Source organism: Morus notabilis, unplaced genomic scaffold (assembly GCF_000414095.1).
Source record: "Morus notabilis unplaced genomic scaffold, ASM41409v2 Scaffold73, whole genome shotgun sequence".
Taxonomy (NCBI): Eukaryota; Viridiplantae; Streptophyta; class Magnoliopsida; order Rosales; family Moraceae; genus Morus; species Morus notabilis.
The window spans coordinates 165,175-182,147 of NW_010358777.1; the positions used below are offsets into that span (position 1 = coordinate 165,175).

At 32.9% G+C, this 16,973-nt stretch overlaps 1 protein-coding gene across 2 annotated transcripts; it reads left to right on the forward strand.

The window, feature by feature from the left end:
- Positions 1–7,823: 7,823 nt before the first annotated feature.
- Positions 7,824–12,905, forward strand: LOC21409091 (asparagine synthetase domain-containing protein 1). Of its 2 annotated transcripts, none has more exons than XM_024162519.1 (14): positions 7,824–8,034; positions 8,137–8,503; positions 8,610–8,767; positions 8,865–9,000; positions 9,396–9,632; positions 9,882–9,979; positions 10,413–10,524; positions 10,708–10,813; positions 11,194–11,287; positions 11,485–11,669; positions 11,837–11,936; positions 12,010–12,126; positions 12,239–12,295; positions 12,395–12,905. In XM_024162519.1, the coding sequence occupies exons 1-14, from the start codon at positions 7,951–7,953 to the stop codon at positions 12,506–12,508; spliced, it is 1,965 nt and encodes a 654-aa protein (XP_024018287.1). In that variant the 5' UTR covers positions 7,824–7,950; the 3' UTR covers positions 12,509–12,905. The 2 variants fall into 2 exon arrangements, with proteins under 2 accessions (XP_024018287.1, XP_024018288.1); XM_024162520.1 differs by having other exon boundaries at positions 12,010–12,103; positions 12,395–12,476.
- Positions 12,906–16,973: the final 4,068 nt, after the last annotated feature.

Sequence of the window (16,973 nt, forward strand, 5' to 3'; positions counted from 1 at the left end):
TTTAAGATATCCATTAAAGAATCTCCACAAAAATAGTTTTGCAATCATTCATTCACAGTTTATAGATTCCAAACATCCTAAACCCATAAAAACGACGATTAAAAATAATAAAACACAAAGAACTTAAAACTGAAATTTGACGCAAGATAAGTTTGTAAAAGCAACTTCCATCAGCGAGAAGGAAGGATATCCTCTTCCACGGGGACACTTGAACTGATGAAAGTTGCTTTTACAAACTAATCGAGTTTCAAAAACAAAATTTTGAAAGACTGAATTTTTCTTGAATGATGCCATAAAGGTCATGAAGTATCAAATTTATAGCTTTTTGTTGTTTGAATCCTTATACAACTAAAATTAATATCATAATAGAACTAGACTAATTTAAAATATAAATGATAATGATAAACCCAAAATAAAATTAAAATAATAAATCTAAACTAAAACATAAATCCTAATATTTAAAAAAAATCCTATTTACCAACATAAAAACACCGTGAGAAAATATTTTTTTCTTTTTTGTTTTTCTTTTCTTTTCTTTTCCCTTTTTTTTAAAAAAAGTCATGAGAAGGAAAAAAAAAACTGATAATAAATAAACGGCCTCTATTGCAAGTAAGCATAGAACAAATATGGATGGCAAATAAATAAATAAATAAAAAGGATAAATATATAAAATATATTAGGAAAACGATTGGAGATAATGGCCTCGTTCACTTCGCTGATTCGAGTTTAGAATTCGAGTTGAGATGTGATTTTATGTGAGAGCTTTTTACTGTAGAAAAACTCGAATTCTAAACTCGAATCAGCGAAGTGAACGGGGCCATAACTATTCTGTTAATTGAGCACGTGCAACTAAAGCCTAATGAACCGTAATAGGTCTATGTGCAACCATATCTAATTTAAAAATAACACTATACAAATTGTTTTTGTTTTTTTTAAAGAAAGAGTAAAAAAAGCGATAAAAGAAATGAAAATAAAAATAAAGACATATTTTGTTGCATTTTAAATTAATTCTATTTTTTAATTTATTTTTTATTTAATTTTGGTGTGACTTTATTTTATTGTATTTTAATTTAATTTAATTTTATTGTTTATATTATTTTTATCTTAGTAGTGCTGAAAATTTGGTGCAAACTGCAAAACACGTTGCTAAAATGGACAAAATTGAACCATAAATCAATTCAAAATAAACAAATAAATATAATAAATAATAATAATAAATTAAATCACAAACTTTTTCAAGCCGTCAGATTACAAAAACTAGCGGCCCATATGGCGCGTGGACTACACGTGCGAAGTCACTTTCCCCTTTGGCTAATCACAGCGCGACACATGGTGGGAGCTGTCAGCCACTTTGAGCTGCGTGGGATTTGTGTTTTGTTCCTACATGAGATTCTCTTTTTCCTCTAATCAGATGCTGATACGTGGTAAAAAAGAACTAACCGAAGCTTGCCACGTGGATCCACATAGCTAACAGCTAATCCGCGCGCGACGGGTGTTGTTTTAGTAAGCCCGACCACACCAGATTTCTTGTTCTGACCGGGAAAAGAGAGAAAAAAGGACAAAATAACTTAACTAAAATTTGAACAGTGATTTTGTGTTTTGATGAATACTAAAATGTGTCTTAGTTCACATTAAACGCATTCAGATTTAATACATAGTTATAGATTATAAATTTATTATTTCTTCATTTGTCCACGCTTGCATTAGATTCCCTGGTCCATACATGTTAAAGTTTTTCTTTTTACCATTTGCGCTTCCACTAAAGTCATATTCTCATACTCAAAATGCATGATAAACAATTTGGCTTGATTATTACAAATTCAAACATAAGACAATGTCTGCCTTTCAAAAAAAAAGAAAAAAATACAAAGACAAAGTCCGAAGAGAGGAAAACAACTTTTTTTTATCTGCGGAGGAAAACAACTTAATGCAAAGCATAGACAAAAATACTAGAGAAAAGCTTCTTTTTTTTTTTTTGCTTGATCTTGCAAAAAGCAAATAGAAAATATTTGTAACAAACAAAGTTGCTCTTTAGAAAACTAGGATAAAAGTAGGGCTGGCAATCCGGATAGCGACACGACTCGAAACCTGCACGAAATTAGCGGGTTTGGGTTTATCATAAATAGGTACAGGTCAAAATCAGGTCGAACCCGTGAAACACGATTAAATAACGTGTCATTTTCAGGTTGACCCGCCAACCCGCAATTGACCCGCCATAACCCGTTTATTAAACGTGTCATATTTAGGTAACACGAATACACAACCCGTTTATTACCCATTTTATAAACATGTTAAAAAATAGGTTAACACAACTCATTTATCACTTATATTTATAAACATGTTCAAAAATAGGTTCATAAATAGGTTAACACAATCAATTTATCACACATTTTATAAACGGGTTGACAGGTAATCAATGGGTTGACACAACACGTTTATGACATGTTTAATAAACGGGTTATTCGTGTCGTGTCAACCCGCCAATAAACGGGTCGTGTTTGGGTTTTGTATTTTGACACAATTAATAAACGGGTCGTGTTCGTGTCAGACCTATTCGTGTCAACTGAATGGGTCAACACAACACGAACACGATCCGCCAACCTGAATTGTCACCCCTAGATAAAAGCACGTCGCTACGGCCGTGCGTGGAAATTAGTTTTTAGTAATTGACTACTATAAATATGCATGTCATTAATTTTTTGCTTTAGTAAGGTAATTATAAATAAATGCATACTTTTTTCTTGACGGAATAAGTAGAATTGTAAATAATAATCATTTTTAGTTATTCATGTTAGTTTTAAATTTCTGTAATAGTTTGATCAATTTATTGTTCATCTGAAAACTATAATAACGTAAATGTTTGAAAACTTTTTTTAATTACACAATTTTTTATGAAAATTATATTCTAATGAAGTAATTATCTTTTAATGAGGGAAATGTTTCGCCTCATGAACTCATTGCTCTAGCGATATGTTTAAATTCATTCTCTAAGATCTGAATTTGCCTAATAGTTAAAAGTTATCGACGAACTCAAGATGAGAAGAGACAATAGACTAAAACTAATTTACAATTGTCCTTTTTTTTTCCCGAAAGACAACATTAAAAAAGCGAAAGATTAAAAAATAAATATAAATATTAAATTTTATTTTTGTAATTCGTTCTCCCCATCATCTACAAATTTTACCTCTAAATATTAAATCTTCTTCTTTTCTATACATGTAGTACTTTATTTTTCTTGTTAAGAGATTTTTTTGTCTTTGAAATAATTGTTGTAGCCTTTTCTCTAAGATTTTTCTATTTTCTTATTTTCATCTTATGTTATTATTTTTTTATTTATATTCACTGTCTTTTATTTTTTGAAAGGATATTTTCGTTGCTTTCAGTATGCAAGTTTTGTTATATTTTTTCCCTCATAATAACGAACAATTAAGGGAATAAAAATATCATTTCAATAATACTCACATTAACTATAAAGAAATCGATATTTGATGGTAATAGTCTCAGTTAAGCAATAAAAACCGAGAAAACAAAACAAAAGCAAAAATTAGATGCGTTCAACTCAAGGGTTTATATGTAAAAAAAAAAAAAAAAAAAAGAATTAAAGGTGGCGTTTGAAGTGTGGCTTGAATCATAGAATGTAAATTTTTATCGTATTAACTAAGTATATTTAAATGTGTTTTTTAGCACATTTATCCTCTAAACTTATCGTAATTTAATAAATTATTTTTCAACTTGTAAAGTTGTGCTCTCAACTTATAAAATTATTATAATATATCTTATTTTAATGACGATTGTGTTAAATTAATACCTAAAAAGTACGTTCAGTTAAAAATTTAAACAAATTTAATTAAATAAAATAAAACAAATTATAATAAATTTATAAATTTAAAAAATAACTTATTAAAATTAAAAAATTTTAAAAAAATTTACTAAACCACAATAAATTTAAAGAATAATTGTATCAACATAAGGCGAAAAGTAAATAAATAGAGCAAGCACCTAAACCTGTCCAAGTAAAAAATGTGAGGTCAACACGTGTACACAAAAAGGCAATTACAAACTTCTCTAAGCGAAACAACATCAACTTCTCTTACACAAAGTCACAAACAATGGGTAGAAGCACACTTGTACACCAAAGTAAATCTTCATATTTAAGGCTTTTGTTATTTTCACAGCTTAAAGCCTCATTTGCTTTGACAGATTTAAATTTTTAATTTTTTTAAAATTTTTAACTATAACAGAAAAAAAATTAGATATAATATTTATTTAGAGCTTTTAATTATAAAAACTTATAACTAAAAATTTAAATTAGTTAAATAAACAAAACTTAAGTCACTTTCTATTATTGTAGAATTTTTTTACAAAAATTTAAATTAAATTTTTTTTTATTGCAATGTTGTTTTATATACACAACTTAAATTTTTTTTAGAATATAACAGCCACAACTTAAGTACGCAAGTCAAAGTAGGATTTATAGTCCTTCAAAATATAACTAATAGATAACTAATAGATAACTAATAGATATTGGTCAGTGCAATGATTGAAAGGTAAACTTGTTAATTTATTCATACTTTAATCGTTGAAATTATTTTTTTGCCGTTTTAAGGGCATTTGCACATCTTAAATCTATTATCTATTACATATTACTTATTATCTATTATTATTATTACCTATTATTAAAAGAAAATTTCTTTTTGAATAGTCTTTCTAAGAAACTCTCCATGTTGTCACGTGACAATTCCTCTCCTCTCAATCCTCTCTTTTTTTTTTCTTTTTACTTTTTTATTTTTATTTTTTAAAATTTAAATGTTTTTTTTTTTAGTTTTTCTTTTAGGGCCTAATACTAAAAGGGATATTTTTGTTATTGTTGATATGGTCAAAATCACATCAAATTGAAAAAATATGTAAAACATATCGTTTTTAATATATATCTAATGGTTAAAATTAAAAAACTAACAGTGACCTATTTTTTAAGACCTATCAAAGAAACTCATTTTTTTATTTTGTGAATTTTTTTTACAATTAAATTTTTTACACGCTTTCATAAAATATATGATAATTTACTCCTATTATTATTGTCTATCTATTATTCTATCACATTCTCTCAAAGGAGAATGCGTTTTTGGGGGAGGCGTGCGAAACATTTCGCACGTTTCTTCCCCACATTAACCCGAAAAAAACTTTTTTTTTTCTTTTTGCTTTCCTTTTCCCTTTTTTTCTTTTCCTTCCCTCACTTCTTTATTCCTTCCTTTTTTTCCCTCTACAATACATTCTTTTTTTCCTTTCTTAAATGTGACCTGCGAAATTTTTTTTCCCCTCTAATTGTCTAATTGAAATAATTTCTTCATATATATGTCCTAATCAAAACTTTTTTTTCAAAATGACCCTCTCAAATACTTTTTTTTGCTATATATGCCTATTTTTTTTTTATTTCTTTTTCCCTTTCTTTCTTTCTTCCCTCCCTTTTTTTCCCTCTACAATACATTCTTTTTTTCCCTTTTTTCAAATGTGACCCTCATAGATATTTTTTCACACTAATTATCCCGTTAAATAATTTCTTCTCATATATGCACTAACCAAATTATTTTTTTTATGAAATGACCCTCTCAAATACTTTTTTGACTATATATGCCAATAAATAATATTTAATATCTTTTCTATAATGTGTCTTTATGCCTAATTTTTGTTATATGTTATTTTTTTTTCCTTTCTTTCTTTCCCCTTTTTTCTTCTTTTCCTTCATTTCTTTATTCTCTTCCTTTTTCCCTCTACAATACATTCCTTTTCTCCCCTTTCTTAAATGTGACCCTCGCAGATATTTTTTCCTCTAATTATCTCGTTGAATAATTTCTTCTCATATATTTCCTAACCATTTTTTTTTATGAAATAACCCTCTCAAATACTTTTTTGACTATATATGCAATAAATAATACTTAATATATTCTTCTAAAATGTGTCTTTACAGAAACATTTTATCTACAATCTTTCTAAATAAATTTATTTTTTGTGTATTACTAAATAATTTTTTATTAATTCGCCCCATTAAGAATTTTTTTCCCTTTTAATGTTGCCCTATTAATATTTTTCTACTAAATTTAATCGTTAAGAAATTAATGATAAAAACCATAAACTATAAAATTTTCTTTCAAAAAGACCTCCAAAAAAAAAATGTTTAATACGCACGCGCGGAGCGCACTAGTTTGTAAATAAGAGGGTATTACTTTAATGAAATTCCGTTATGAGGTATTACTTTAATGAAATTCCGTTAAGAGGACGTTAATACGTTATTGTGATATTAGTAGTCCCTGCTCGATGGCCTTTGGTCATATCGGTGTGTAGCATACTCTTTCTTTAAAAGGAAAAGTGAAAGAAATAAAGTAAATAAAAAAAATGCGAACATGGAAAATAAAAAAGGCTCCCGGCGAGGATCGAACTCGCGACCTTATGAAGCGAACGCACTACCACTACACTACTGAAGCGGCAAGAAATTTAAATCTAAAGTTATAATATATTTACTTTTAAAACAACTACCCTTTTTACGTTTTCAGCTTAATTATTGTGGTGTTTTAGTAAATTGCCCGTTAAATTTTTATTTCTAACATATTGTCTTTTAAACTTGTAAAATTTGTCCACTTTTATTAAATTTGCTCAAATTTTCATTAGATTTAAAGAATTAAAAATTGAGACATTAAAAGAACTGTGTTACATTTTGAATTGGAATGTATAATTTTTTTTTCAAACATGCTTTTTTAATAATAATTTAATATAATCATTATCAAAATATTGTAATAATTTTATAAGTTCAACGAGTAACTTGTCGAAATTAAAAATTAAGTGGGCAAGTTATCAAAACCATGCAAGTTTAGATAGTAATTGTATAAAATACTTTTTTTTTTTTTTTTTAGGTTTTAGCATATTTGCCTCCTAAATTTGTCGTGGTTTAGCAAATTGTCTCTTAAAATTTTAATTTTAACAAGTTGCTCCCTAAATTTATGAGGTTGTAGTAATATGTTTTATTTTAACGATGATTGTGTTAAATTATTTTCAAATAACACGTTCAGCTAAAAATTTTAACATTCTCAACTTTTAATCTCTTATTAGTTAAATGAGACACATTATAATAAATTTATAAATTTAAAAAGTAACTTATTGAAATTAGAAATTCAAGGAACAATTTACTAAACCACTGCAAGTCATGGCAATAGTGCCAAAAGCCCCTTTTTTAATGCTTCTTCTTAGGGCTATTTATGGATTGAGTTGATACATGGTAGGGCTTCTTCTTTCTCCGCCTCAAAGAGTGTGGAGTGTACATATTTAGCTCCAACGATGTTAGAAAAATTTCACAACCTAATTATGTTTGAGTTGGGTTGGGACGGTATGGGGTGGGTTGGGTGGTCAGTTTTAACATTCAAAGAATCAAAGACTCAAAGTTCAATCTAACATTTAAAGTTCATAATCAAATATAAATAATAACTCCAACATTCAAACATATAGAAATTCAAAGTTCAATCTAACATTAAACATGAAACAAAGTAGTCAATCCAACATCAAACATAAAGCACATATAAATTATTCTACACTCATAAATTAGTCTTAATATAAAATAAAAATAGAGGCAAAATTCAAACATAAAGAAACTAGAGTATATAAATAAATTACTTACTTAGGGTTAGAAATGTGTGAACTATTATAGACTCAACTCATATCCCGTCTTAAAATTTCAAACTAGATATTGAATGAGCTGAAAAAAAAAAAAACTAAAAATTGCATTTTTCAAATTAAATTGAGGTGGAGTGGCTTCAGCATGCGGGACTGCGGGTTATGCGGGTTTTACGGGTTTATGAACAGACCGGCTTCTTCTACTACGCCTACCTTTCCTTCCATGTTTCTGTTTGTACACTTCCGCAGTTCAAACACCGGAAAAACGTTTTCAGATAGAAACAGAGAGAAATGTGTGGGATTGCTCTGATCATTTCTGGAGTTCGTTTCCAGCTATCGTCCCTCATCGGCGATTCCACACCTCAAACCGAGCAAGTATATTTAGTTTCCCCATTTTTTTTTAATATTTTTTTTTCAAAGCCCGACAAATTCATGGAAGAGTTCAGAAGCTAACTTTTGGTTTTGGGTATTTTGCAGAAACCGGTTTTCAGCATCGACGATCTCAAAGCCGCTCTGCGGAGGAGGGGTCCCGATAGCTTGGGCGCCAAGAAACTGCTTCTTCAACCGAGGATTTCGCGCCCTTTCGACGACCGAGAAATCGCATCTCTCGTTGGAAAACAAGAGGCTATAGAAACCGATGACTGTTATTTGCAACAGTGCGGCGATAAAAGCCGTAACTTCGGTTTGGCAAATGGTCGAACAGTTAATTTGCAAAGTGAACTCACAGAGAAACACAAAGCCGCCGCGGAATTTCACTTCATTGGCGCCACTTTGCAGCTCAGGGGAACGAGTCCCATCGTTCAGCCCTTGGTAGACTCGTCTAGGAATATCCTTGTTTATAATGGTATTTCCATTTTGCTTAGCTTTGCTTTCTGTCTTTAAACTCTCATTTCCGATTTTTGTAATGTACTGAATCGGGGTTTTCTGTTTCAATGTTGTGAATTCGAAAGGCGAAATCTTTGGGGGAATTTGTACCCGTAGCGAGGAGAATGACACGGAAATTCTGTTGCAAGCATTGGAAAGCTGTGGTGATGCAAGTGGGAAAAAGTTTTCTGTTATAGAAGTTCTTTCGAAGATAAGAGGGCCTTGGTCCGTTATCTATTGGCAGGGAACTCTAAGGGGGGAGTTGTTGTTGGATTTGATCAGAATTTGATACGGCATTTTTCTCGTCATTTCTGAAATGAAAACTGTGGTTTGTTGTGTAGGAAAGTTCAAGAACTCTGTGGTTTGGTCGAGATGCATTTGGCAGGCGAAGTCTTCTTGTGCACTGGCCCACAGCGGACGACTCTCGGTTTCTGCTTTCTTCGGTGTCGCCGGTTTCTCCTCTTGAGCAGAGTTCAGGTATGCATTGCGCGGAAGAGCTTGACTTATCTTGTTAATATCACTCTCTGTTGGGTGTGTCATGAGAGGTAGAAGCAGTAGTTTATATGGCAAAGAAAAAGGTTTTTTTTTGTTTTTTTTTTTTGCCTATAAAGTAATCCTTTTATTGACAATTATGTGCTACTAAATGGAGCATGTTATTCAAATATTGACTAATTCATGGCACATTCCATTATTTTATTGAATTATGTCTGTATAATGCAAACAGAAGAACCAGAAATACTTCAGATTTATTTTTAATGTGTACTTTATTTTATGTTTGGGTTGAATAGTTTCAACTACTATTAACTGTTTGATAATGGACCTGTGCATACTATCATGCTGCTGAGAAAGTAATTTCCTTAAATACACTGCAGATTTAGAAGTTGAGAATAGAATCAACGGTCGTAAATTTTGGGAAGAACTTCCATCTGGCATATATAGCATGAATGTAGATGCTCCAAGTGGTGATGGGTTTTTGGTTTCTGATGTAAGAAAACATGAGTGGGCTGATTCCATGCTACAGGAACTCATAAATTGGGAGAGAGCTTGTGTTGAACCCAGGCCTGAAGATCTACATACCTCCCGTTGTAAGACTCTCACGGTGCAGCAAGGTGAGCAATTAGCTTATTCAAGTATGCCACCACCTGAATCAGGTTGGTAATAGTATCATACCCTGAGACAGAAAAACAGCAACACAGGAGCACAACTGGTGTGAAGATAGGTCACATGTAGAAAGTTCTAATATTTAGTTACATACCTGCTTCCATGTTGACAATATTGATGTTTCCTCGTATTCAATATACCTTTTCTTGTTAGGTTTTAATTTGTGGTTTTTTGTTTTGAACTTTTTGATTGAGTAGGGCCTACACAAGCTCCATTATTGGTGGCAGCAGAGACCGTCCTGATCGCTCTAAGGGAATCTGTTAGGCGACGCTCCTCACTGCACACAATCTTTCAGGTTTTGATCTGTCTTCGTCCTGATTTATAAATTTCTGGGTTATATGTTGTAGCATAATGATTATGTTTGCTGCTACTCTATATTTTATAATGCATACGATCTACTTAGTTTTTGAATCTATCGAGAACCTAAGTTTATTTGCATACTCATCAGATGATTATCCTTGATCTAGCCCTGATATTTGTGAACTTTGTAATACAACTACGTGCCATATATTTTACTCCATGTTCTCTGTTTCTCACTTTATCATACTTTTGTGCTTCAACAGTAATGATAAACTAAGGACGTTTTTGTTTTTTGTATTTTGTTTTTTTTGTTTGTTTTGTTGGTTTTTTTTTTTTTTTTTTTTTTGTTGGTGATTCAATAAGCTCGTATGAGGTACTAGTTTCTCATTGGTTTTGTACTGATAAAAGTACTTGGATTGAATGCTTAGGCAGATACACGTGGTCTAGAAAAGGAACACGTTCCTATGGCTATTCTTTTTTCTGGTGGATTGGATTCTATGATACTTGCAGCATTGCTGAATGAGTGCTTAGATCCCAGATGTAAGTATTGCTAATCTAGCCTCACAATCTTTCCCCTGTAACATTTCATGTGTACGCTTTCGTAGGATATCCGATGTTCTCTTGTTATTTGGAATTTTGATTTGAAACCACAAAATAGAGTTCTTTGTGAAACAGTGGATCCATCCACTATCTGTTGCTTGATTCGAATTTGCTTTGTGACAGATGAGATAGATTTACTTAATGTGAGTTTTGATGGCCAGTCTGCTCCTGATAGGATCTCTGCTAAGGCTGGAGTCAAGGAACTAAGAAACATTGCACCTTCAAGAAAGTACATAGTGAACTTATCTCATTTACAAATACTATTTTCTGTCTAGCTCCCTTGTCACTTCACATACAATTCATTGTATAGATCCAAGACGTGAGTTCTTTTGTTCTTGCAATGCAATTGGAAATAATGAATTTTGGAAAATTTTCTGTTAATAGTTTGGCACATGATGTGCTCATGTAAGGTTTTTGATAAAGAACTTCGTTCTTGTGCTCTTGCATCTCATGTCAATGAGATAACATCTATGTTTTTCCTTCTTTTTCAAAGGGGCGGATTTTCTCATTCATTTACCAAATTCTCTCGGTTCTAATTTACGCGTTGATGATTTATTATGCTTATTTAATTTTATTGGTGTTCCTCATCAAATGAGACTGGATATGCAGGTGGCAGCTTGTCAGGATTGATTCTGATTTGTCGACCCTGACCCATGAAACTAAACATGTCATGTCTCTCATAAGTCCTGCAAATACCTACATGGTATCTATTTTTACTCTATATGCAAACACATTATTATATTATGTACCTATACTATACTGCCTGTTGCTTATCCTTGAAAGGTACATTTCTTGTGATGTTGTGTTATCTCGTTGGTTTTCAAAGGAATCATGCCATAGCCAACATGTTTGTATACTTTTCTGGATAGATGGAATGTTATATTTTGTCTAACGTTGCAGGACCTAAATATAGGAATAGCTCTATGGCTAGCTGCTGCTGGTGATGGATGGGTGTGCGAGGGAGATGATGAGGATTATCTACACGTTAGATACAGGTCAAAGGCAAGGATTCTCCTTGTTGGTTCTGGTGCTGATGAGCAATGTGCTGGCTATGGAAGGCACAGGACAAAATATAAAAACGGAAGGTATGATGTGCTACGGACAGTATTTCTGACGAGTTTCTACATCGTAATTTGTAAAGTGTCTTTTTTGGCTGTATCATGTATTTTTGAGTAAAGATTAGTTGAGATCCTTTCATGTTTGAACTGTATGCAACTCTCTTGGGTGCTTATTAGTGTTTCGGTATTTATAGCTGGCGTGGTCTGCATGAGGAGATGAAATTGGATATGCAGAGAATTTGGAAAAGGAACCTAGGAAGAGATGATAGATGCATTGCTGATAATGGCAAGGAGGTATAGAACTACTCAATATTTAATGTTGCCTTCTTTATTTATGTTGCGTATTGACTGTATTTATTTTAATCAGGCGAGATTTCCTTTCTTGGATGAGGAGGTCATAAAAGTTTTGCTTGATATCCCTTTGTGGGAAGTTACTGACCTTGATCAACCTAGTGGAACAGGTGATAAAAAGATCTTGAGGGAGGCAAGTGCTATTTCCTTCATCTGGCTTACATGCTTTTTCCGTGTCATTTTTATTGGTATTTAAAGGCTATTCTTTCACATATTAAATTGTTTGTCTGTAATGTTTTCTAAAGGTTGCTCAATTGCTTGGTTTGTACGAAGCCGCAACTCTGCCTAAAAGAGCCATACAGGTCTGTAATTATTCTTTGAAAATGTCAAACTTCCTCGAGTTGAACTCTCTTTTTGAGCATCAAATGAACTGATCCAATCTTTCTGCTTTACTGGATTAGTTTGGTTCAAGAATCGCAAGGGAATCGAATAGAAAGAACTTTGGAAGCAACCGTGCTGCCAATCAAGCTTCTGCAGGAAGTGTAGTAATCAACACAAAATCGGGTTTGCCTTAACTTTTTTTCGTCAATTTGCTTAGCTGGGGACTATTTCTGTCTTTGGTTCTAAAGATGGACGACCACAAGATTGACAAAGAGCTCTTGAGAACACTGTTTTCCCATATATTTGCCCAAGCAGAAGACTTGCGCTGCTGGTATGACCTTGGTCTTCAAAACATACGAGCATTATACTTGGTTGTTTATCGATGAACATGTCTAAGACCACAGCTTCTGTTGAGGACTATAGACATAGCACTCATTTGATTACAGCTCTTTAATTTAGTTTTGTTTTGTTTTGTTTTGCTTTTTGCTTTTTGTTTTTTTTTAATCAACATCAGAAACAATAGTTAATAACAAATTGAAAGGTGCCAAGATTGAATTTTGTTGTTTCTGTTGGTCTTCCTAGTACATTTTTTTCCCCACCAAGTACAACATGGACAACAAAATAGATTTGTGATGCAGCAATCGGCTCCTTTGTAAATGCTATGATTAAAAAGGTGCAATCAGTTGAGTTGTTGAATTCTACTGGCTCGTTTGGTTTAAGTCAATGATTTTGATTTTGAATTCAAATTTTATAAGGGAACTCATTAGCGAGAATTTTTTTATTCAAATTTTTTGTGAGAAATGTATTGTAACAAAATTACAGGTTTAAATGTGCGAAACAAACGGTCACTATAAGAATAATTTAACGAATTATATATTGACCAAGATTAAGGAGGTTAAAGTAAAATCAAGAATGTCACTTCTTGTCACGACCCCAAGGATAGGGCCGTGATTATTAGGATTTAATTTAATTGGATTAGTTAAGGAAAATCCATAAAAATAAGATAAAATATGCAAATACCAAAATAGATATTAAAATATATTGCTCCGGAGTCTTTCTTTTACAAACAATATTTAAAATATTCCATAAAGTTTAAAATAATACAACTTTGGGACAATATCAACTAATACATCTTATATACAAAAATACAGTACATCTCATAATTAAAACTGTACATCTGAAACAAACGTACCGCTTCAAATCTCGCACCTTCAATCCATTAGCAAACACTTGTCATGCTGTAAATCTAAACTGCTAACTCTGGAGGGGGTTTAAAACATTGAAAATAGAGAAAAAGTGAGCGAAAGACCCAGTAGGATATAATTTATAAAAACTGAATAAATAATGAAAATACAGGCCTGAAAAAATCATTCGGAACCAAACAACATTTTTACTGAAAGATAAATAAACTTAAATTTCAGATTTCAGGCAACCAACAAGTAATTTAATAAGAGCAATACAAGGCCAAACACCACTGTAGTGGCCCGTACGGGTTTCAGGTCCTGCCCCTAAGGATACAATCTCCATATCCTGATATGTAGGCCATCAACGGGTTTACCGGTTCTTAAAACATCTTATTTTAACGAAATATCTGTTAAAACCTTATTTCAGTTCATTATGAGCTCAATAGCATATTTCATGCTATTTCTAAAACATGTTTTGTCTTTAAAATATTTTCATAAGTCAAATTACTTTGAAACAAGACTAACAATGATACAGACAAGAATATCGTACCTCTTGGCAATTTAGTATACTGACCACTTCACGTTGCCCAACTGTTTATTCTTAAAGCTTCACGGCTCGTTCTGAACTTCAACGAATCCATTCAATTCACCTCGATATGCGTGCACGGTACCGGTAGACTTTTCAACCGAGTGAAATTAGCACAAACGTAGGTCACCGTTGCGTTCAGAATGTCGAAATGAGTCAGGATATGGTCTCGGATTGACGAACGAGAGTCGGGAGTCTGCTGAACGGAAGCTCACCAGAATTCGGCCTCATGAGGCGGCGACAACGGCAGGGGGCGGCGTCCCAGAGAGTTTTTCTGCGGCGAACTTGGGTCCTACCCCCCAAAAATTGACCATTCTGAGTTCAATGGTGCAGTCAATTTCACAAAATTATGACTCTAACTACATAGATCGGGATAGCCAACTTCGAAGATTTCCGGCGACTCGGATCTTGATTCTCCGCATATGGAATCTCAAAATTGGTAGAGGGCTTTTGTTACTCACTTACTTCTGAGTGTTTTGACACCAAAATCATGACGATCCAATAGCTAGATTGTCGGAACCACCCCTTACCTCCGCGGATAGCGGCGGCGGCTCTGTTTTTCTGGCCAAACAGCAACGGTGGGTTTGAAACTGGTCGGGATCAACTCGTCTTTGAGTTCTAAACCTAGTAGTGAGGGTGGTGTCAACCAAAACTGGCCGGAGATAGAAAACCGAAGGTGGCGGCGAGCGGCTTTTCTGGCGACTTTGACGGCGGCATTTCGGCCAGCGACGAGCTGCGAAAATGGTCGGGGTTCTCTTCGTCTCTTCATTCTGAATTTACAGGAACTGAAATCACCTCGATCGGATATCAGATGGAGGAGATATCGTGATCGAAATTTTTGATTATTTTTAGAATTTCGGTCGGCGATTGTGGCTGATTCTGGCGGAGTTAGAGGTCGTGCAACAAGTCAACATACTCAGCTTGTCGAGATCCTTTACTACGAGTTAGGAGGTGTCAAAAACGGACACTGGAGTCCTCACTGGAGTGCTTGGCCAGCGTGGAGAGAGAGGGAGTCAACGTGGGAGAGAGAGAGAAAGAGAGAAATGAGAAAAAGAAAAGTAAAAAGGAAAAGTAAAAAAGAAAAATGAGCTTAGACTTTTGGGTAAATTTGATAATTAGACTTCAAAGTCCAATTTGAACATAGTATGATATGACCTATTATTCATTATCTGAAAAATTAGTTACCAACACTTAAAACTGTTCAAGGGATAACAATGTCAATTTCAAAATAATTCTTTTTAAAGGGAAAGATCTTTTACGTGATAATTATAAATGAAATTATTTCATTAATCGCAGATTAATTAATACTAATCACAGGATTTGATTAATTAATCTCAATTAATTTAACTAGATGTTACACTTCTTCGTGGGTTACATGACGAAAAAAAACCTTATGCAGGAAAAAAAATTAAACAGGACATATTTGAAATTTTTTTCACATTTGGATGTATTATTGGCTTATTAGCATAGTTAGTTGATGAAGTATGAGCATTGTGATTCTTTGTTTTTTTTTTTTGTAATTTTTTTGGGGAAGTTTTTTGTTTTTGAAGGTTTTGATCCATGATATTAATTAGTATAATCATGTACCCATCTCATATAAAATGTGAGTAGATTTTAGTGTCACAATTGATAAACAGAAAGTATTCAATACTCATAATTCACAAACTAACCTTGATATAAAATCACATGAGAAACTTGCAATTTTAGTGCGTCTGAGAGGAGTGAGTGCTCCTTTGTATAGAGTTTAGAGGAGACATTTGGCTTCATCTTTTTTTAATGTAGGACAAGAGACTTTTAACTTCTTGAAAGTTTTTCTCTTTAATTTTATCTTATTAACTTGCAATCTTCACATTTCTTATACAATAGACCATAATCAATGGTACCTTTTAATATATATGAGGATTCGCCGAACTGCTTCTAAATGGGACTTCTTTAAATTTTGTATGTACCGACTTACCACACCAACTGCAAATGAAATGTAAGGCAGTGTCAAAATTAAGTAAATAAGACTACCTACTAATTGTCGATACATCGTCCCGTCCTTTAAATCTTTGCCTTCATGTGCGCAAGACTTGGCATTTGCTTCTATTGGTGTTGAGATAAACTTGCAATCAAGATCCCAAATTTCTCTAGCAGGTCTCCCGCTTACTTCTGTTGGCAGAGAAACAACCCTTCTTTTGTGCGATCAACAGCGAAGATGTTTGATCCCTCCAAGCTGGTACCCCCACTGTCGTGACTAATCAAAACTAAAAAAAAAAGAAGATTTACACTGATACCCCCATTGTTGTGATTAAATCATAAGAGACACCCGTTGATTAATACATTTTACTTACATATCATCTCCTTCCTATAACTTCGTTCATTTTAATATAAAGATGTTTGGTTTATGTATTCAGAATCATAATTTAAAATTATTCTCGTTTTACGTGTATTTTTTATGAAAGAAAATACTGTAGAGAACAATGAATCATGATTTAAAATCATAGACGAATATATAAAATAAACATCCAGTAAACTAATATTTGATCGCGGTTGATCTTGGCACTTGATTCCAAATAAAGCAACCATCGTTTTTTCTATGACGTCACTCGCACGCAGATGCTTCGACCCGGGCTCCTCACAATCACGCAACACCGCCCACTCAAGCCCACCCACGGCGGCCCACCACTACAGCTAGGTTGCTAACGGTAGTTTGGCTAACAGTAGAGGATGTGTCTGTAGTTGTTTCAAAAATTCGGATATATTGACGTGAAGTATTTTTATCAAGGGCGTCTCTGCAATTTAAGTAAAACACAAGGAGTATAAGTGTAATTCTCCAGGAAAAAAAAATAAAAGAGGAAGTCAAGCTCAAGGGTTTAGGGTTTAGCAATTTTACATAATCTCCCCAAT

Excerpts from the sequence above, each read along its gene's own strand:
- LOC21409091 (XM_024162519.1), top strand. The coding sequence starts at position 7,951 with ATGTGTGGGATTGCTCTGATCATTTCTGGAGTTCGTTTCCAGCTATCG. Across the intron at positions 9,633-9,881 it reads GACTCTCACGGTGCAGCAAG|GGCCTACACAAGCTCCATTA; the intron begins GTGAGCAATTAG and ends TTGATTGAGTAG. Across the intron at positions 10,525-10,707 it reads TGAGTGCTTAGATCCCAGAT|ATGAGATAGATTTACTTAAT; the intron begins GTAAGTATTGCT and ends GCTTTGTGACAG.